Source organism: Gossypium hirsutum, chromosome A02 (assembly GCF_007990345.1).
Source record: "Gossypium hirsutum isolate 1008001.06 chromosome A02, Gossypium_hirsutum_v2.1, whole genome shotgun sequence".
Classification (NCBI taxonomy): domain Eukaryota; kingdom Viridiplantae; phylum Streptophyta; class Magnoliopsida; order Malvales; family Malvaceae; genus Gossypium; species Gossypium hirsutum.
Genome location: NC_053425.1, coordinates 75,260,927 through 75,283,481, shown reverse-complemented (window position 1 = coordinate 75,283,481; position 22,555 = coordinate 75,260,927). Strand labels below are relative to the sequence as shown.

The following is a 22,555-nucleotide window of genomic DNA, read 5'->3' as shown; positions in this document are numbered from 1 at the left end:
TTTTCATGACTATTTTTGAGTTATCTAGGCTCCATAATCTAAAATGTTGAAAATTCATCAGAAATTAGGAGTTTCAAAGAATGTGCTGTTTGCCTTGTCTTTTACCTCATTCTTAGGAGTTTCAAAGAATGTGCTGTTTGCCTTGTCTTTTACCTCATTCTTGCGTTGAAAATTTTAGTATACAAATGTGGTTCATACCATAAATGACATTGTTGGCACCTGCAAAAGTGGAGATGTAGAGCCAAAGCTTTTCTCTTGCGAAAAAGCCCAAATACCATCTCGTGCATTTATCCATTAGTAATTACAATGGAGAATGCTCAACTGTTTTCAAGGTACAATTTTAATGAATTTAAGAATTCAAATGAACTTTTTCAAAGATTCCCATAATGTCCAGGCCTAAATTAGGGCCATTAGAAGCAGAAGATCGAGGAGGGTCATGATGTGCAATGAGTGCTGCAACTAGACCAGCATTGCCTGCTATGCTCGGTTCTGTGAACCATGTCTTCTCCCTTTCATCAGAGAAATCATCAAATTGATCTGGTCCAGCTACCATTGCTCCCAAAAGTACATTCGGATTTTGATCTTGAGAGTGTAGCCATCTATCACCTTCAGCACAAGAGTGATATTGACCATCCCATGGAATCGATGCAGTCCGATGGTGAACATGTGTTGGATAATGATCTCCGAAGCCAACCATGTAGCTCATCTTTCTCGGATTATCTCCTAGAATGTAATTAATCTGTATAAACGAGGAAACAATAAAAACTGCTGTTTTAAAGACTTGCAGACTTATGGACAGATTATAGGCTTACCTGAGAAGTAGAGAAGCTTTGTAACATTTCCAAAGAAAACCCATCATTGGTGCAATTCCAACTAGATCTTCGAAAAAGTGTAAGGTAATCGTTATATAATTTACTCAAGAAAGATGCCGTCGCTGCAAACTGGAGTGGTCCGCCAGTACCAGGGCTTAAAAGGATCAATCCACCTACAGAAAATCATAGTGATGAAGTGGCTTTAGAAAGCATAGATCCATGTTACGTGCCTAATTCCAGGAATGAGACTTGAATCCTATGTTGAAAGTATGAGATTATCTTATGAGGTTCATTTGTTCTCCTCCGTATCAATCCATTTGCTTTAAAAAAACATACATGAAATGGTAATCCACTGAAAATGCTTTACCAGGTGTTCTATTGAAATTTTGCTTTGAAAGATATGAACACATGAGCTGATCAATCATATTGGTGGATAATGCCAGTACGTTTTCATAGGGAAATCCAAGATCACGAAAGAAACGAAGTCTAGTAAACAAAACCTACAAAAGCAAATATAACAGGAAATTTTTTTAACTCTATGTCTGCACCAAATGTAGGAATTGAACATTATAAAAACCACATGAAACATATTCACTAAGCTTACCGCATTGGCGGCAAGCTTGTTATTCCAATAGAAGATCCCTTTGTAAGTGGTTGTTTCATCATCAGCTGCTGCAGCAAAGTTTGTGGTGGCATAATCAAGAAAAGTATGGTTCCCTGTAGCAAAGAACAACCAAGTTGCTGCCCAGACCAACTCATCTTTGTACCCGGATGATCCGTAAAACTTTCTTGCTTCACCTCCACAAGCATCAATGGTGGTGTAAGTTATGGCTCTGTGAATCCGGTCTTCTTTTGCAGTTATCTCATATATCTGCTCTGCTTTTTTAAGCAATCTTTGTGAATATTCATTCTCTTGTTTGAATACTATTGAAGCTGCTGATAGTGCTGCAACAATTTCCCCTGCTAAATCAGAAGCTGTCTCATTACAAACTGAAACAGGCCTCTTGTACCTCATGTCTTCAGGCCTTTGCCAACAATTTATATCGTTAGGGACCGGATTTTTAGTGTCATTACCTGCACTTCCAACCTAAAGGCACGTCAACAAACAATCTCAAATGTCAGTATGTCACTGATATCCCATTTTGCCACTTTGAGGCACATAATTGATACAAGGCTTGCCTGTGAATACAATAAGCTAGGATCAGATTTTGCAGTTGGAGGAACAAAGACCTTGAGCAAGTAGTCACTGCCCCATTTGATGACATCTTTTATATGCTCTAGCTCACCAATATCTGCATATTTTCGATGGTATTCAACCACCGACCAACTCAACAGGGTGATGGTATAAGCTGCAGGGAAGGTGAATTTGATGTTGTTGCCAGAATCATAAAATCCACCAACAAGATCAGCATGGATATTGCTTGAATTCCCATCCTGCAAACCCGAACTTCCTCGGAAACTTATGGGACTGTTACTTGGATAACTCCCAGCTGCAGAAAAAAAAGTGTGGTAAGTTTCCATGGACGTCAGTGAATATTAATATACAACAAATTCACAAAGGAAAATTCTTACACTTTTGTGCATCAAAGAATGTTATAGCTTGGTTAAATGCAAGAGTGAAAATTCTTACACTTTTGTGCATCAAAGAATGCTATAGCTTGGTTAAGTGCAAGAGTGAGATTCTTGGAATGCCCATGGTGACGATTGTTTTCAGGCAGAAAATGCAGCACCAGACCAAGTGCTAGGACAACAAAAGCTAGAGTCAACGAAATATAAAGAAACCGTCTGTAATGTGTTTTATCAGCGATTACAAGCTCAAAAAGATAAGATTTAGAGTAGGGCGAAGGGAGGGAAACATCCAAATCAATTTCTTTGGAGTTGCATTTGGTTTCTGAAGTAAGAAGCCTTCCTGTCTCTGAGCTTGTATGAATAGAGCTTACAGGTGCTAAGTTACTTGAGCCTGCCATGGTTGATGAAGAAAGCTAGTTTGCAGGGAAAAGGAGAAAGAAAATAATAAATGGAAAGGTTAATTGATTGAGAGATTTATGTGTTTTAACGGCATTTCCGATGCAAGGTTTCAGCTTATATACATGGCATTTAGTTTAACAGTGAACCCAGAGATATGGACAAGCCTATGGACAAGCCTCTGCCGGCTGCCTATTCTCATAACATCTTAACTTTTCCTTCAACTTCATGTATTCCTGATATGTGTACCACACAGCTGTGAAAATCCAAATAAATACAAAAATAAGAATTGCGGATTGCTGAGTTCAAATAATATTGTTGAGATCACTAGCACTTTCTTGCATCTTTCTGTTTTCATGGAAGATCATTTTTGCTTTATAGATATGGTGAATATTCCATCATGGTTATTACTCCAATATCAAACTTAAGGATCCATTCTGATGAGATTGAAGAGAAAGATGACATTGGATACAGGTGAATTTAAAATAAGTTTTGTGATCTGTTTGAATTTATACGTAGTTATTGTGCTGAAATCATAAAAGAATAGAAAATCAGTTAAAATATGTTTATATATAATAAATTAGTTTTTTTACCCGTGTGTGCTGTATGTTTTAATTTTTAAAGATAATATATTTGTAATATTTCAAATATAATTTTGAATAATATTTGTTACATTATTATGGTATTTTTTAAACTTCACAAATTAGGGGTTGATTTAGAAAAAGAGAGATACATAATAATTTTTTAAAACTACTTGTAGAATAAAAAAAAGTACGTATACTAAATATTAACTCCTATAATTTATACAGAAAGAAAATTTGAATCATAAAATTGTTATAATATGTAAACATATAATTAATGATTCAAAATCTTTGTATATATATATATATATGTGTGTGATACAAGTAGGTATGCAAAATTACATATGAATTAGTTAAAGAAATATTTAGAAATTTGAAAGTATTTTAAAGCATATTATTTAGATTCGATTTTTAAAACTGAAGTAACGGAGAATTTTTTTTGAGAATGAGAAAAACACTTGTACGACTAAAGCATATTAGTTAGTATAATGTATAGAATTATAAGCATTTAATTTTAGGTTTAAGGGAATAAAAAGTCTTCAATTTTTTTAAAAAAAAGCAATTAAATTTTTTTTTTCACTCAACTAAGCAATTTAACTTTCAAAATGCATTAAAGGTCCTAAAACTTAAAAAAAAAAAATTAAGCCTCTACTTTTATTTTTACTCACTTAGGTATTTGAACTTTCAAAATACATAAAAAAGTCCCTCAAATTTTTTCAAATAAGCAATTAAGCCCATGCTCTTATTAAAAATTAGAAAAAAATAAAAAATTTTAGAAAAATTATTAAATTTTAATAAAAATATAAAAAATTAAAATTTAGAATTTTTTTATAAAATTTTTTAAAAAATAAAAAAAATTGAAAAATTTTATAAAAATCATAAAAAAATTTAACGACTCCTAGTTTTCTTTCCAATTAAAGTCATCACGTGTCGCAATACAGCGTGACATGTGGCGAAAAATGATAAAAAAATAAAAATCAATAAAAGTTATAGAAAAATTATAAAATGCTTCTTTTAGTACGATAATTTTTATAGTTTTTTTTTTACGAAATTTACATTTCTTTATATTTTGTATAATTTTCTTACTACTTTATAAAATTTTATAATTTTTTATATTTCTATATATTTTATAATTTTTACAATTTTAAATAAAAACAGGGGCTTAATTACTATTTTTGAAAATGTTTGAGGGTCTTTTTGATACATTTTAAAAATTCAAGTACCCAATTGAGTGAAAAAAAAGGGGCTTAATTGTTTTTCTTTGAAAAGATTTGAGGACTTTTTTGATATATTTTGAAAGTTGAACTACCCAAATGAGTGTAAAGTAAAAAAGTAGGAGCTTAATTATTATTTTTTTAGAAGTTTGACTTTTTTTCACCTTTAAGCCTTCAATTAATTATATGTGTAGTTTTGTAAAAAAAAATATATGTGTAATTATATAGAAGCGTAAAATAAAATAATTTGTAAATAAATTTTAATTGTATAATTTTTTTTACCGTGTAAATAATGTGTAACTATAAATTTTAATAATAAGTGAGTACATTATAATTTTATGTAAAGATTAAATGATTAATTATATACACAAATAACATTTATTTTTTGTAAATACATTTGGCCTATATTTGAAAGAAATAAACACTATTTGAAGTTAAAGATATCGTATCTATTTATTGACAATAAGTATCTAATTTAGTTAATGTTGCGAGTAAATAGTATTATAAAAATGTAACGAAGGAAGATAGATGTTATATAAAATTTGAATTAAGAAATAATTTTACATGATAAAAATAAAATTTTTTTATTGGTATTCTTAAAAAGTAAAATTTAAATTTTTCTTAAAAAAATTAAATTATTCTTAAACAAACAAATTTAAATTTTTAAAAAGAATTTTAACTTTTTTAAGGAATAGAGTTTTTGTTTTTTTGAAGAATTTAGGGAATAAAAGTTTTAAATCATATAAAGCAGTAACTTGGATATATTAAAAATGAATGTACGGAATGTTTTTTACTACAATGCCAAACCATTATACATGTTGTATAATTGTAAAAAAATGAGAACAAATGTAGCGAATTTGAGTTATCTTATAATTTTTAATTTTAGAAATTAAATTTTAAGTAATTTTATTGGTAAAAAGTATAGTTTTAAATATTGTAAAAATAAATTTGCCTTATGAAAAAAGAATTTACGAATTTTTGTTTGTAATATGGAAATAAATGAAACATGGTAAATTAAAATAGAAATTGGAAAAAGCATTAAAAAGTAAAAGATGTAAAATACTAACATAAATAATTTTAAAATAAAATTAAATATTTAATATATTCATATAATTCGATAAAAGATTATAATTCCATTGCGTCAAACATTTAATATTCAAAGGATCTTCTTCAAATATTTTTTAAGTTCTTCCTTGTAGCTACTAGACCTGATCATGGGTTGGGCCACCCGGCCTAGCCTGAAAGCCTGCCCAAAAAATGGGAGGTCCGGATAAAAATATAGGCCCGAAAAATAGTTTGGACAAAAAAATGAGGCCTGTTTAAACAAGGGCCGAGCCTCGGGTAAGATTTTTTTGGCCTGGGCCTGGCCTGAGTTATGTACTAAATATTTTATTTTATTTTTAATCATTTTTTATTTTTAACTTTATTTTTTTAGTTTCACTTTCACTTTCGTGCTTCCTCCCCCCCTTATTGCCAATTCCAGAATCAAAGTCCCCAACTTACCACCACCTCTATCGATCCAATAGTGCTGTCTCCCGGCGCTGCTCACCAGTCACCAGTCACCATATTCATCTCCACCTCCCACCGACTTCCTCTGTTGCTGGCGCCCACCGGATTTCCTCAACTGACTCAGGTAAGGAATATCATTTTCACTTTCTTTTTGTTTGGTCACCGAGAAAATGAAGGAAAGTTTTGATTCTGTTTTAGTATGTCTGTTTCATCTCTTCCAAAAGTTCATAAGCATTATCTAATAGACCAACAATACAACAGTGGTTTATAAGAACTCTTTTTGGTTGTAACTTTATTTCCTTAAATTAAAACTCTTTTTTTTTATGTTCCCATGCTTTATTCACTCTGTTTTTGTGTGGGATTGCTTATGGACGACACATCATGACAGTTAGGGTTTGCTGCACTTACAAAAAATCTACTAAAGTAAAATACAAGGTGGAGGATATATAAATTCTAGAAAATTTAGAGATAATTTAGGAACAAAAGAGGAATCAAAGATAGCTAGCTGCGAAATAACAACAAAGAAAGATGAATGAAAAGTTCAGTTTTTTTGAACTATAAGATAAGATGCTCTGGTTGAATTCATAAAAAAACCCAACCTAAAAGACAGTTACTGTAGAAGAAAACTGTGGTGTCTTGAGAAAGTGGTCGTTTTGTTTAACATTTTCCACAATTTGGAAAGAACATTAAACAGACACGTTAAATATTTGCAATAATCAGGAAGTTTCACTTTTTGTCTTTCAATTTTAAGATTTTTAGATTTTTAAAATATTCCCTTTCAACAACTTACCTTGGAATTTTGTTGAAATTCAAAACGAAATTAAGAGATTAGAGGAAGAAGATGTTTTGTTTGGTGGGGAAAGAAAGCAAATAACATTAACTAAGGTTTATCTTGAAATATTGGACCTCTAATTATTGCAAATAGTTGCAGTTGAGAAATAGGGGAAATGAATTAAACGTGGCAAATTTAATCAAACTAAAGGAAATTGAGATCTAGGTATTGGAAAGACTAGGTTTTTAAAGCTGAGTTTTGAATTTTGTGGAATTTAGTTAAGTAGAATTAAAGAATTGGAGCGTCTAAATTTCAAATAAACTGAATCTTCCTCTTTCTCTCTCTCTCTCTCCCTCTCCTTTTTTTTTCTTTGAGTTCCCTCTCTGACATTGATCTCTACATGTTTTTTTTTTCTCTTTTCTTTGGTCTGGACAATGGTTGAACTTTATGCAGATGAATTAGTCCCTGATAGGGTCCAATTTCTCCATATGTTTTCACCATTGATGGCTCAAAACATCAAAATCATATGAAAGTTTTGTTAATCAAACGGTGGATACTTGACGATAAAAATTGTAACAACCCATTTTTAGTCAAATCAGAATAGTGTTTTGACCACAATCTGAGGTCAAAATATTTATTTTATTATTATTTTAATGTTTACAGTATGATAGAATAATTGTGTGAAAATTTCGTTAAGAAATTTTATCGTTTAATTTGTTAATTTGGTAAAAAGGACTAAATCGCGTAAAGTGAAAAATTGTTCTACAAGCTAAAAGGGTTTATTAGCCATGAAATTAAATAGTGGATGTCCTTATGTTGTAATTAGACCATTTGAATTATAAGTGGATAAGTATGGACAAGTATTAAGTTATTTTTATGTTTTATAACCAATGTTAATTTTGGTATTTAGTTAATAAGCTTAAAATAAATAAAACAAAAACAATATTCATCTTTATTTCTCTATCTCCAACCGATTTTAAAGAGAAAAGAAGTCATTCTTTCAGGGTTTCAATCGGCCAAGCTTTCTAGCTCAATTATCAAGAAAAGCGAAATACGAACTTAGATTGGGGAAAGAACAAAGTCTCAGATTAGTTGACCCGTGTCATCGTTTTTACGTTCGAGGTAAGTTCGTATGTAATAAGCATTGATATAATTATGTTTTAAATGCTTTGATATTGTATGAATTTTAAATTTGACTCTACGGATACATTCGACGATGTTTCGACATTGAAACTCCCGGTTGAACTTTAGGAATAGATTAGGATACTAATGACTTGTCATTAGGAGATATATTGATTTGGCTTTGGGCCATGATATTGACACTTCAGCTGCGAGTTACTTTGATTTGGCTTTGGGCCATGATATCGGCACTTTGGGTGCGAGTTACTTTGATTTGGCTTCGGGCCATGATATCATCACTTCGGGTGCGAGTTACTTTGATTTGGCTTCAGGCCATGATATCGGCACCTCGGGTGCAAGCTTCACTGATTTGGCTACGGGCAATGATATTAGCACTTTGGGTGCGAGATATATTGAGTTGGCTTCGGGTCATGATGTGAGCACTTAGTGTGCAAGACTCCTGAGTTCCAACTTCTATTTCGAATGGTTTAACGAGTATATTGAAGATGTGAATTGGTGAGAAATAGATACGTATCGGTATTGGTATGTATGAGAAACTATTTGAGCAATGAATCGAAGGAAGTTGTAAGCTTATGATCAATTATGTGGTTAAATTCCATGTTAACTTGGTGTTTAATGTTTTGATGCAATTTGAGTTACTTATTTGAAAATGTAAATGGATGGTGAAATTTGCTTAATTATTTCATACGAGCTCACTAAGCTATAAATCTTACATTGTTTATTTTTCCGTGTTTTATAGTGATTTCTGAGCTAGCTCGGATTTAGGGATCATCAGAGACTTCATCACACTATCAAGCTATCAATTTGGTACTTTTAAGTTTATGTTTTGAGTATATGACATGTATAGTTATTTTGAGCCATCTTTATTATGGGTTGTTAATGATTGTAGCCATGTGAAATGTTTGTAAATGTATATGTTTTGACTTGTAAATATAGACATGAGAGTTGGCTTAATTTGGTTGATTTGGTTATGTAGAAATATGTGCATATATGTTTGTGTTGTGAGTTTATGGATGAATATATAATGCTTGGGAATTTTAAAGATTAGGATGTTAAGTGCTTGTGATTTTAGAGTAGTTACATGCTTGGTAAATAGCCTACTTTTGTCCACACAGGCAGAGACACGGGCGTGTGTCTTGGCCGTGTGTGATACATGGTCATGTACACGGTCGTGTGTCCCCTGGTGTTGAACTTAAAATCAATTTAGTATGCTCCACACGGCCTCACACATGAGTGTGTGACTTAGCCGTATGGCATAAGTCAGTAAACCCTATAGGTTTGGCAAGGCCTAGCATAAGACCTGGCACACGGGTGTGTATGGCCATTTTTAAGTCACACAGGCTAGCCACACGGGCGTGTGTGTTGGCCGTGTGACCCAAGTCAGAGAGTTACACGGGGTTGGACACGGGCTAGGACCTAGCCATGTACTCCTATTTTGAATGTCCACATGCCTTATGACACGGGTGTGTCTATTGACCGTGTGAGACACACGGCCGGGCAACACAGGCGTGGTCCCCTATTTTTGAGAAAAATTCTTAAGTCTTCAAAAAGTTTCTAAAGTTATCAATTTAGTCCCAAACCACTCCCAATGCATATTAGGGCTTTATAGGCTCGTATTAAGGATGAAATGTTTAATTGTGATTGAATTGTTTATGAATTGATTAATTGTATTAAATATGTATGTTTAAATGTGTGATAAGTTTGGTAATGCTTCGTAACCCTATTATGGCATTGAATACGGGTGAGGGGTGTTACATTTATTGGTATCAGAGTTACGGTTTAGTCGATTTATAGACTAACGTAGCGTGTGTGAGAGTCTAGCTATACATGTCATATATAAACTATGATAGTATGTTGACTCCTGACAATTTAAAATGTGTTTTCGTATAGTAAATGGATCCCGATCGAGCTGTAGCTAACGATGTTGAAAGTAATGCACCATCTCTTGCTTAAGGGACAACGCCTTCGAAATCTGGAAATATATCGAGTAGTCACAGTGGAGAGGCTAAAGAAGCCTTTTTCTAAATGATGAATGAATGGTTCACGCAATATGTCCGGACAAATTCAGCTACTCAACAACCTCCAGCCCCACCAAATCCCCAACCTAATTCTCGTAGCTCCTCAAGTTGTGGAACTTCAACAACTGAATAAGCCTCCAATTGATAAGATCCAAAAACACGGGGTTGAAGAGTTTAGAGCTGTCGTAGATGATGATACTCAACGAGCTGAATTTTGGCTTGAAAACACTATTCGGGTATTTGATGAATTGTCATGTACTCCAGCCGAGTGTTTGAAATATGCCATATCGTTATTGAGGGATACTGCGTATCAATGGTGGAATACTTTAGTATCTTGTTACCGAGAGAAAGAGTGACTTAGGATTTCTTTCAAGTTGAGTTCAGGAAGAAATACATAAGTCAGAGATTCCTCGATCAAAAGCACAAAGAGTTTCTAGAATTGAAACAGGGCTGAATGACTATGACCAAATATGAAAGAGATTTGTACAATTGAGCAAGTATGCTCGAGAGTATGTTTCTACTGAAGAAATCATGTGCAATCGGTTCGTTGATAGGTTGAACGAGGACATTAAACTTCTAGTCAAAATTCTAGAATTGAAAGAATTTGTTATTTTAGTTGATAGAGCTTGCAAAGTTGAGGAACTTAGTAAAGAAAAGAGAAAAGCAGATTCAGAGGCAAGAGACTCGAGAAAAATACCAATGAATAAGCCGTATCTGTCTTTGTCAAAGAAATCCAGAGATTTGTTTAATCGTTTAAATGCTTCAATCGGGTACTCGAACAGAGATTGCGGAAAACAATACTCAAGTCCTAAAGCTCAAGCTACATCAGTATCAAGTGTTGGCAATGTGAGAAACAATAAACCCGAATGTCAACAGTATGGGAGATGACATTTTGGAGAATGCTGGAATAAAATTAATAAAGCTTGTTTCAAATGTGGTTCATCAGATCATTTTATTTGGGATTGTCTTAGGTTAGCTGAGAAAGACAAATTCCAAAATGTAAGACCGAGTAACATAGCCACTAGAGGGAGGCCACCAAGAAATGCGAGAAATGTGACCAATAGTAGAGGTACAAAAAAAGACTCTGTCATGAGATCTGAGGCTAGAGCACTTGCTAGGGCTTATGCTATTCGTGCTCGCAAAGAGGCGTCGTCACCTGATGTTATAATCAGTACCTTTTCTCTTTACGACACTAATATGATTGCTTTAATTGATCCTAGATCGACACATTCATATGTTTGTGAGAATTTAGTGTCTAGTAAGAAATTGCCTGTTGAATTTACTGAGTTTATGATTAAAGTATCGAACCCCTTAGGCAAGTATGTTGTAGTTGATAAAGTTTGCAAGAATTGTCCTTTAATGACTCGGGGTTACTGTTTTCTAGCTGATTTAATGCTATTTCCATTTGATGAATTTGACGTAATTTTGGGAATGGATTGGTTGACTCTGCATGATGCTATTATTAATTGTAACGAAAGATTATTGAATTGAAATGTCAGAATAGTGAAATCATTCGAATTGAATTAGATGAATCGAGTGAATTGTCTGTTGTAATTTCATCTATGTCAACTCAGAAATGTGTGAGAAAAGGGTGTGAAGCTTATTTTACTTATGTTTTAGATACAAAGGTGTCTAAATCGAAGGTTGTATTAGTGCCGATAGTCTGTGAGTTTCCAGATTTGTTTCCAAAAGAAATACCAGGGTTACCACTGATAGGAGAGGTTGAATTTGCTATTGAATTAATACCTGAAACTTATTCGATATCAATAGCTCAGTACAGAATGGCTCCGATCGAATTGAAAGAGTTGAAATCTCAGTTGAAGAATTAACAGATAGAGGATTTGCACGACCTAGTTTTTCACTCTAGGGTGCACCAGTATTGTCCGTAAAGAAGAAGGACGGGTCAATAAGAATGCGTATTGACTATCGACAACTCAATAAGGTTATGATAAAGAACAAGTATCAATTGTCGAGAATAGATGACTTGTTTGATCAGTTGAAAGGGCTAATAGTGTTTTTGAAGATTGATTTGAGATCTGGCTATTATCAATTACGAGTGAAAGATTCAGATGTACCCAAAATTGCGTTCAAAATGTCGTACGAACATTATGAATTTCTTGTTATGCCTTTTAGATTGACTAATGTTCTTGCAGTTTTTATGGATTTGATGAATCGATTTTTAGATCTTATTTGGACAAATTCGTTACTGTGTTCATTGACGACATTCTGATCTATTCACGAGACGAGTCTGAACATGATGAGCATTTGAATATTGTGCTACTAACCTTGAGATATAAGCAACTGTATGCTAAATTCACTAAATGAGAGTTTTGGCTCAAAGAAGTCAGATTTTTGGGACACATTGTTTCAGCAGAAAGTATAACAATTGATCCGAGCAAGATTTCTGCAGTTGTTGATTGGAAACCACTGAGGAATGTATTCGAAGTCAGAAGTTTTCTAGGGTTAGCTGGTTATTATCGATGTTTTGTTAAAGGATTTTCGATGATTACTACACCGATGACCAGATTGCTACAGAAAGACATGAAGTTTGAGTGGTCTGAGAAATGTCAATAGAGTTTCGATCAGTTGAAAGCATTGTTAACTGAGGCACCAGTATTGGTTCAACCTGTGTCAGGTAAAGAATTTGTGATTTACAGTGACGCGTCATTGAACAGTTTGGGTTGCGTGTTGATGCAAGAGGGAAAAGTGATAACTTATGTCTCGAGACAATTGAAGCCGCATGAAGAGAACTATCTGACGCACGATTTAGAATTGGCTGCTATTGTATTTGCATTAAAAATTTGGCGACATCATTTGTACAGTTAAAAATGCCACATCTTTACGAATCACAAAAGTTTAAAGTATTTAATGACTCAGAAAGATCTAAACTTGCGACAACGAAGATGGCTTGAGCTATTGAAATATTACGAGTTAGTAATTGATTATCATCTAGGGAAAGTGAATGTAGTTGCAGATGCTTTAAGTAGAAAATCTCTGTTTGCTTTGAGGGTAATGAATACTCAACTAAGCTTGTTTGATGATGGTTCAATATTAGCAGAGTTAAAAGCTAAACCAGTTTTTCTTCAACAAATTCGTGAAGCTCAAAAGTGCGATACCGAGTTACAAGCTAAAAGAATGCAATGTGAGTCGAATAGTGATTCAGATTATCAGATTGGAGCCGATGATTATTTAATGTTCCGAAATAGAATTTGCGTACCAAAGAATTTCGAACTCATTCAGAAAATTTTGCACAAAGAACATAGTGGTTGTTTATCTATTCACCCGGGGAGTACCAAAATGTATAATGATTTAAAACTATTGTATTGGTGGTCAAGTATGAAATGAGACATTTCAGAATTCGTATCGACATGCTTGGTGTGTCAACAAGTTAAAGCTGAGCATCAAGTGTCTTCAAGATTGTTACAGCCTGTGATGATACCAGAGTGGAAATGAGATAGAGTTACGATGGATTTCGTATCAGGTTTTCCCCTATCTCCAAAACAGAAAGTTGTTATCTGGGTTGTCGTTGATCGACTAACAAAATCTGCACATTTCATTCCAGTACACTTGATAAATTGGCTGAGTTGTTGATACGAGTCACAAAAGCCCAAATTCTTGAAGGCGAGGCCCAATAAGAAGATTCCAAGCCCAATCAAGAAATCCACCCATACTTAGTTGAAAATCAGGCCAAATTGTCAAAGTGGCCCAAGTTGTAAAGTTTTATTTTTATTTATTTATTTATTTATTTTATTTAGTTTAAATTTTTATATTCAGTCCAAGAGTCCCAAATAAAAGACCCTTGGCCGAATTTCCATATTAAAATAATTAGGAGTTTTTTTTAGTTTTAGTTTTAGTGTTCTAATTAAATTAGGAAAACATTTGAAAGGCCTATTTATATGGCTTGGCCAGCCACCCTACATTACATTACAATTACATTGAAAATTTCAGATTTGATTTGAGTGAAAATTCTCTTTGAGTTCTTCAAGGATTTTCTCTTGAGTTTTCTTTAGAAGTTGTTTTAACAATCTTTTTGATTGTGGGAGCCATCTTCAACCTTCTTCTTGCCATTGATATTCTTTGGAGGGGAGATTAGAGCCGTTTGAAGGAAGTTGTGAGATCTTTCGAGATTTCAAGGCTTCTTAGGACTTATCTTTTAATTTCTTACTGTCAATTCTTTCTTTATTTCTACTTGTGCTGAATCATTATCTAATCTATTTTCTGTTCTTATTGTGTTTTCAGCCTTTTTCTATCTTAAGGAATCAGCCCAAAAAATCCCCAATTTCTAGGGTTCTTGCCGATTCATCCATACTCTTTTTGGGAGAAATTAGATTGCCGAAATTTGGGGAAAACTATCTTGGTGTTCAATTGGGCAGAATCGCAACCTCTTCTAGGGTTTCAAGATTCCTTATTAACACTTATTTCTATTCTCTATTTGATTCTTTACTGTTTTGGGGATTTTATTTCAGATCTGAAAATTCAAAAATCTAATCTTTTAATTTTCTGTTTCGTTTCAGATCTAATTGTTTAGGGTTTTCGTAGGAGTTTCTCGTGACTTGGCAACTCGATCTTGGTCCGTGCGCAACCCCGTATCATTTGGTATCAGATTTTGGGCGTTTTGGGTGTTCTTGGTTGATTTCTAAACTGATCTCTATTTTTTAAAGCATAAACGGCAGTTTTACCCAGAAAAATTGTTTAAAAAAAATTTATTTGAGTGGGTAAACGTTGTCCGATTGATCTGAAATTTTACATACATATTTTTGGCACTGTGATTGAATATAAAAAAATTATTCCCGCCAAAAAATCAGTCAAAAAAGTCAAAAAAATCAAAAAATATGAAATTCAATAAAAATTAAAAAAAAGATTTAGCGGGTTGAATTTGGTGCCCAAAATTTCCAGATCAAAAATTTAATATATAAGGACACTCCAGATTTAATTTCGTGATTTTTGGAGATCGGGAACACCTCGAACGAAGTTGTCAAGTTACTCCGCAGTTTTTCGGGTTTTCTATTTTCAGCAATTTTTATTGATTCTTAGCTGTAGGTTTTCATTTGTTTCCCTTTATTCTTCCTTTACGTTATCTAACACCTTCTTGTTTCTTGTGTTAGTAGGATTTAAACGTGTGCACAACTTCTTCCTCGGTGCAACACGAATCAATTGGTGTCTCGTCAGTTTTTAGCATCCTAGTGCAAATTAGGATTCTTTGGTAGTTTGGTTCACACTCTCTAATTGGTTGATATAAACTCTGATAAAGAACTCACAAGATTGAATTCGACCTCATTGAGAATTTGATTTTTTCTTTTTGAGTGATTAACAGTGAGGTTTGATAACTTTTATTTTTGAGTGTTGAGTGTTTTGCAGGTTTTAAAAAAAATGTCTACAGGTGATAATACTAGTGACATATTTAAAAAATTCCAACAACAGTTGGACGAACAGGCTGCTGCACTTCGAGTGTTGACTGCTACTATCAATGAGGTGCGGTTGAATCAAGAGCCTCAATATCGAGATCAAATTAAAGACGATGTGGATAACCAGCCTCCTGCTCATAGGCGCGCTCCTCGGCGTGTCCCTAGAACTGATTATGATCTTCATGATCGTGGACAACCCTCTTTGGCAAAACCAAAGAGCGAGCAGCAACGAGAACATCTCTTTCATACTCGCTGCCATGTACAAGGTAAGCTTTGTAGAGTTATTATTGATGGTGAAAGTTGCTCGAACGTAGCCAACACGACGATGGTGGAAAAGCTTTGCTTAACCACTACCAAGCATCCACGACCTTATCAACTACAAGGGCTTAGCAACGAAAGCCAATTTAAGGTCACTCAATAAGTGCGCATCGCCTTTTCTATCGGTAAATATCAAGACGAAGTCGTGTGCGACGTAGTACCTATTCAAGCCTGCCATTTATTGCTAGGAGAACCATGGCAACTGGATCGAAAAGTCACTCACGATGGTCGTACCAATAGGTATTCTTTCAAGCATCAAGGAAAGAAACTTACCTTAGTGCCGCTCACTCCGGAACAAGTCCATGAGGACCAAATCAAACTGAGAAATTCTGTTAAAACAAGTGAGGAAAAAGAAAAAGAGAATGAAAAAGAGCAAAAAGAGATTGAGAGTGAAAAGGAATGTGAAACAGATAAGAAATTTGAAAAAGAAGTTGAAGAAAGAAGAGAAAATGAGTTAGAAAAAGAAACAAAAGAAAAAGACGAGGAAAGGCTAGTGAGGAATGTTTCCACTAACCAAGATATGAATTTTTCTTGTGTTGCTACTTTTCAGGTTCCTGAAAGATCGAAAGATAACTTTCAACTTCAATACCTCTCAAATGAAAGACGCTTTCATACGATCAACTTAGGCAAAGATGCAATAACACTACATGATCCCGAAGGTAAGCGAGGTAAGGAAATTTTAGAAACCGAGTCCAGTGCAGATTTGAAAATTATTGATAAAACTTTTGGTGACTTAGTTCTTAAAAGATCCCCTCATTTTGATCCGATTAATTGTTACTCTTCGATTGTGGTTGATAAAGTCATTACGAAAAGAAGCGTGATTTGTTATTCTCTTGATTTACCTTGTGTAAAATCCTCGAATTTGTCCAAATCTGTTTTGGAGAATAAGGTAACGAAATTTTCCAAATTTGTTTTCAATTTATATTCGTGCCTTAAACAGTTTATGTGGTTGTACATGAAGTTTGAGTTCCATTTGACAAAGGTTAACTCAACAACGGAGATTCAACTACACTATGCCCCCGATGAGCGAAGGTTTGTTTTAAATGAAAAAGGTAAAATCGACCCTTATTCTTCTGCTTATCGAGGTAAGATGCTTGAAACCTTTGAAACACTTTTGTACTCCTCGGATAGTGATAAAGATCGTGTTGATGAACTCTTAGATCGAAACGTGCTTGACTGTCCTATTTTATTTATTGATGATCTATCTGTTTTGATGGTTGATAAAAAGATTCTTGTGTTTGATAATGCATGTGTGAGTGAATCTATAGACCGTCGATTAATGCATGGTATGATTATGCAACTCTGTGAACCATGTGAATCTTTTCAAATACCTACTTGTGACGATTATGTTTACCATTTGATTTATTACTCGCAATTTATTCATGGTTTGTGGGAACAATGTGAGACGACTGAATGCCTTAAAACATGTCCATCTTTGTTTCAAATATTTGACGAGGCAGTGGTGAGTAAATTAGATTGTTTGCATGGTAATCTGAATCTGTCCATTCACATGCGTTATACCTGTTCTGTTATACTTATGATTGGACTACAAGCTTGTTTCCGTTGCTATTTACTATCTCATGGCTATTCTTTTCAGTGGACTCAATTGCCATTAGTCCCGTTCGATAGAGGAAAGTCGAGTTCATTTGATTTTTCAGATTCGAGGACGAATCTTTTTGAGGAAGGGGGGAATGATACGAGTCACAAAAGCCTAAATTCTTGAAGACGAGGCCCAATAAGAAGATTCCAAGCCCAATCAAGAAATCCACCCATACTTAGTTGAAAATCAGGCCAAATTGTCAAAGTGGCCCAAGTTGTAAAGTTTTATTTTTATTTATTTATTTATTTATTTTATTTAGTTTAAATTTTATATTCAGTCCAAGAGTCCCAAATAAAAGACCCTTGGCCGAATTTCCATATTAAAATAATTAGGAGTTTTTTTTAGTTTTAGTTTTAGTGTTCTAATTAAATTAGGAAAACATTTGAAAGGCCTATTTATATGGCTTGGCCAGCCACCCTACATTACATTACAATTACATTGAAAATTTCAGATTTGATTTGAGTGAAAATTCTCTTTGAGTTCTTCAAGGATTTTCTCTTGAGTTTTCTTTAGAAGTTGTTTTAACAATCTTTTTGATTGTGGGAGCCATCTTCAACCTTCTTCTTGCCATTGATATTCTTTGGAGGGGAGATTAGAGCCGTTTGAAGGAAGTTGTGAGATCTTTCGAGATTTCAAGGCTTCTTAGGACTTATCTTTTAATTTCTTACTGTCAATTCTTTCTTTATTTCTACTTGTGCTGAATCATTATCTAATCTATTTTCTGTTCTTATTGTGTTTTCAGCCTTTTTCTATCTTAAGGAATCAGCCCAAAAAATCCCCAATTTCTAGGGTTCTTGCCGATTCATCCATACTCTTTTTGGGAGAAATTAGATTGCCGAAATTTGGGGAAAACTATCTTGGTGTTCAATTGGGCAGAATCGCAACCTCTTCTAGGGTTTCAAGATTCCTTATTAACACTTATTTCTATTCTCTATTTGATTCTTTACTGTTTTGGGGATTTTATTTCAAATCTGAAAATTCAAAAATCTAATCTTTTAATTTTCTGTTTCGTTTCAGATCTAATTGTTTAGGGTTTTCGTAGGAGTTTCTCGTGACTTGGCAACTCGATCTTGGTCCGCGCGCAACCCCGTATCAGTTGTACATTTATGAGATTGTTAGATTACATGGGGTGTCAATTTTGATTATTTCGGATAGAGATCCGAGGTTTATATCATGATTATGGAAGAAATTGCAAGAAGCTCTAGGTATGAGATTAAATTTTAGTACAACATTTCATCTGCAAATTGACGGTTAGTCTGAGAGAGTAATTTAGGTTCTCAAAGATATGCTCAGATGTTGTGTTTTAGAGTTCAAAGGTAACTGAGAGAAACATTTGTCATTGGTTGAATTTATGTATAACAATAGCTTTTAATCGAGTATAAATATGGCATCGTATGAAGTTTTGTATAGTCGCAAGTGTCGAAATCCGTTGTATTGGACCGAGTTTAGTGAGAAAAAGATTCACAGGGTTGACTTGATCCGAGAGACTGAAGAAAAAGTGAATCTAATTTAGAACAATTTGAAAGCAGCATCAGATCGACAGTAGTCGTATGCGGCTTTGAAACGGAAAGACATTGAATTTTAGATTGGTGATAAAGTGTTTCTGAAAGTATCTCTGTGGAAGAAAATTTTTCGTTTTGGTCGAAAAGGTAAGTTGAGTCCACGTTTCATCGGGCCGTACAGGATTATTAAAAGAATAGGGCCAGTGATATATCGACTAGCTTTACCGACCGAGTTAAAGAAGATCCATAATGTGTTTCACATATAGTTCCTATGTCAATATAGATCAGTTCCTTCACACGTAATTTCTCCGACACAGATTGAAATTCAACCGAATATGACATACAATGAAGAACCGATCAGAATTCTAGCTCAAGAGATTAAAGAATTGAGAAATAAGCGAATAACTTTGGTGAAGGTTTTGTGGCAACGTTACGGTGTCGAAGAGGTTACGTGGGAGCCCGAGAAAGCTATGAGAAAACAGTACCCTAACCTATTCACTGGTAAGATTTTCGGGGACGAAAATCCCTAAGGGGGAGAGTTGTAATAGCCTGTTTTTAGTCAACTTGGAACAGTGGTTCCGAGACCACAAATCTGACATCAAAATATTTATTTTATTATTATTTTAATGTTTATAGTATGATAGAATAATTGTGTGAAAATTTCATTAAGAAATTTTATCGTTTGATTTGTTAATTTGGTAAAAAGGACTAAATCGCATAAAGTGAAAAATTGGAGTTCTATAAGCTAAAAAGGTTTATTAGCTTAAAATAAATAAAACAAAAACAATATTCATCTTTATTCTCTATCTCCAACCGATTTTAAAGAAAAGAGAAGTCATTCTTTTAAGGTTTCAATCAGCCAAGCTTCCTAGTTCAATTATTAAGAAAGGCGAAATACGAACTTAGATTGGGGAATGAACAAAGTCACGGATTAATTTATCCGTGTCATCATTTTTACGTCTGAGGTAAGTTCGTATGTAATAAGTATTGATATAATTATGTTTTAAATGCTTTGACATTGTATGAATTGTGAATTCGACTCTATGGATACATTCGATGATGTTTTGGGATTGAAACTCTCGGTTGAACCTTAGGAATAGATTAGGATACAAGTGACATGTCATTAGGTGATATATTGATTTGCCTTCAGGCCATGATATCCGCACTTCGGGTGCGAGTTACTTTGATTTGGCTTCGGGCCATGATATCGGCACTTCAGGTGCGAGTTACTTTGATTTGACTTCGGGCCATGATATCGGTACTTCGGGTGTGAGTTACTTTGATTTTGATTCGGGCCATGATATCGGAACCTAGGGTGCGAGATTCACTGATTTGGTTATGGGCCATGATATTAGCACTTTGAGTGCGAGATATATTGAGTTGGCTTTGGGCCATGATGTGACCACTTAGTGTGTGAGACTTCTGAGTATCCGACTTCTATTCCAAATGGTTCAACGGGTATATTGAAGATGTGAATTGTTGAGAGATAGATACATATCGGTACTGGTATGTACGAAAAACTATTTGAGTAATGAATCAAAGGAAATTGTAAGCTTATGATCAATTATGTGGTTAAATTCCATGTTAACTTGGTGTTTAATGTTTTGATGCAATTTGAGTTACTTATTTGAAAATGTAAATGAATGGTGAAATTTGCTTAATTATTTCATACGAGTTTACTAAGCTATAAAGCTTACATTGTTTTTTAATCAATGGTTAAGCAAATCCAAGAGAAATTTAATAAATATTTGACTGAGTATTCGTTGATATTGTCATGTGCTGCAATTTTAGATCCTTGTTACAAGTTGAACTGTAACAGTCTGGTTTTGACCCTAGTCGGAATAGTGGTTTCAGGACCACAAATCCGAGTTACAAAAATATTTTAAATATTATTTTCTGTGCTTGTGATATGTGAATTAGCATGTGTGAAAGTTTCATATTAAAATTTAATCGTATATGTGTTTAATCTGATAAAAGGATCTAATCGGGTAAAATGTAAAAGCTATGTGCTAGATGTTAAAAGTGCCTATTTGACTTGGCTTTGTTTATGAAAGGTCCTTATGTGGTTATTATACCTTTTAAAAGGTTAATGGACATCAATGACCTTTGTAAAATGGTTTGTTAATGTTTTATACTAAGGGCAAAATGGTAAACTAATTATAAAATGAATTATAATTAAAATAAGGTATGGAAATAAGCCATTATAATGTTCTTTACCGAAAATAAGAGAAAAAGAAAAGGGAAAAGCTTTGGCTAGGGTTCGGCACTTGCAAGCTTTGATTTAGGTATGTTTTTGCTTCGGTTTTTGATAATTTCTACGTTTTTGTAATCGTTACTTCGTATATTATCGAACCTATGCCTCAATTTTTGATTTTGTTGATGATTTTGAAATGACAAGCCAAGGTCCTGAAAGAATCACTAACAAAATACCGAACCTAGAAGCCCATTTACTCCACAATTTAGATAAAATGGAATTGTGATGCTGGGATCTTGGGTGGAGATAGACGATATTTTAGTAGGTAAATTAACGCCTCAGGTGGTGAAAGAATCATCGTATGCTCCAGAAATTACTTCTTTCACGACGAGGGAATCGCGTCCGCATCAGTCGAAGTGGTGGAATCCCCCCGAGTCAAAGGGGGAGCTTCCGCACCTCTCTCCAAGAGATACGATTCGGTATCTGAATCGACTGAAGGAGAGTGAAGAGGAGGCTACTCCCCCAGCCCACGGGAAAGCCTCGTCTTTCTGGTCTACATCAAGTGCATTGAATACCCCATAATCTGAATCAAAGAGGATGGGTAAAGGAGAGGTTTGGGACAAAACCAGAATGGATCTGCGGCAAAGCAGAGCCTCCGGAGGTAAGGTGGCTTGTGCTATGCTGTCATTTTGGATTCCAGACCGAACAAAATTCACTTAATGAAATCCAAAAAAGAGGGTGTGGATGATTCATATCTAGCTTTGTATAAATTTTTCTTTATTATTTCCTCCCCTCTCTTTTGGTCTATTCAGACTTTTATTTTTAAAAAATTTATTATTCTTATTTCTTATTCCTTTGCTACTATAGAATATTGCTACTATAAAATATAGAATACGGTGTTCTATAACAACAAAACCCGATTTTATTGAGCCAATTTTATTGATAGAAAATAGAGAGAAAAAAGATCAAGTGAATAAATGAAGTGATGGATTCATGAGCTTTGTGATGTTATAAGATGAAATATTAAAGTTTGATATTTGGTTTACATGTTTTGTCTTTAGATTTTTGATGAAATTTAGTATTTTGGGCTAATTTGTAAAAATGTTATTTTGAGGGACTAAAATGTAAAATAAATGAAATGTATGGACTTGTATGAGAGCTATGAAAATTCGGCTAAGCTTTTGTATAAGCAAATTTTGTGTATTTTGTGATTTTGTGAATTAGGGACTAAAGTGTCGAAATGTGAAAATGAGAGGGCTAGTTTGTAAAATGCTCCAAATATGTGTTTATGGATTGTTTTGAATAATTTGGTGAATAAAAGGGTTAATTTTGAATACATTTAGATCAAGAAAAGAAGAATTCGGATTTAGACCGAGGGAAGTCGAAGATTGTAGAGTAAACAGTCTAAGTCGATAATTCAGAGTACGGGGTAAGTTCGTACATAAAACATGGTGTTATAAATATATTTTGTTGTTTTGATTATGCCTAGATTTTATATATATTTGATTTGGATGAATAAGTTGAT

At 33.9% G+C, this 22,555-nt stretch overlaps 1 protein-coding gene and 1 long non-coding RNA gene across 2 annotated transcripts; one reads left to right on the top strand and one right to left on the bottom strand.

Moving 5' to 3' along the window:
• Window positions 1-6: 6 nt before the first annotated feature.
• On the bottom strand, window positions 7-2,963 carry LOC107951884 (endoglucanase 25). The gene is made up of 6 exons (XM_016887054.2): window positions 2,443-2,963; window positions 1,992-2,302; window positions 1,417-1,899; window positions 1,180-1,312; window positions 813-985; window positions 7-739 (listed from the first exon to the last, which is right to left on the bottom strand). Exons 1-6 carry the CDS (start codon window positions 2,777-2,779, stop codon window positions 350-352), a joined length of 1,827 nt encoding a protein of 608 aa, XP_016742543.1. The 5' UTR covers window positions 2,780-2,963; the 3' UTR covers window positions 7-349.
• Window positions 2,964-6,057: 3,094 nt separating this feature from the next.
• LOC121212907 (uncharacterized) lies at window positions 6,058-8,941 on the top strand. The gene is made up of 3 exons (XR_005908284.1): window positions 6,058-6,205; window positions 7,858-7,975; window positions 8,733-8,941. It is a non-coding gene; the product is annotated as an uncharacterized lncRNA (long non-coding RNA).
• Window positions 8,942-22,555: the final 13,614 nt, after the last annotated feature.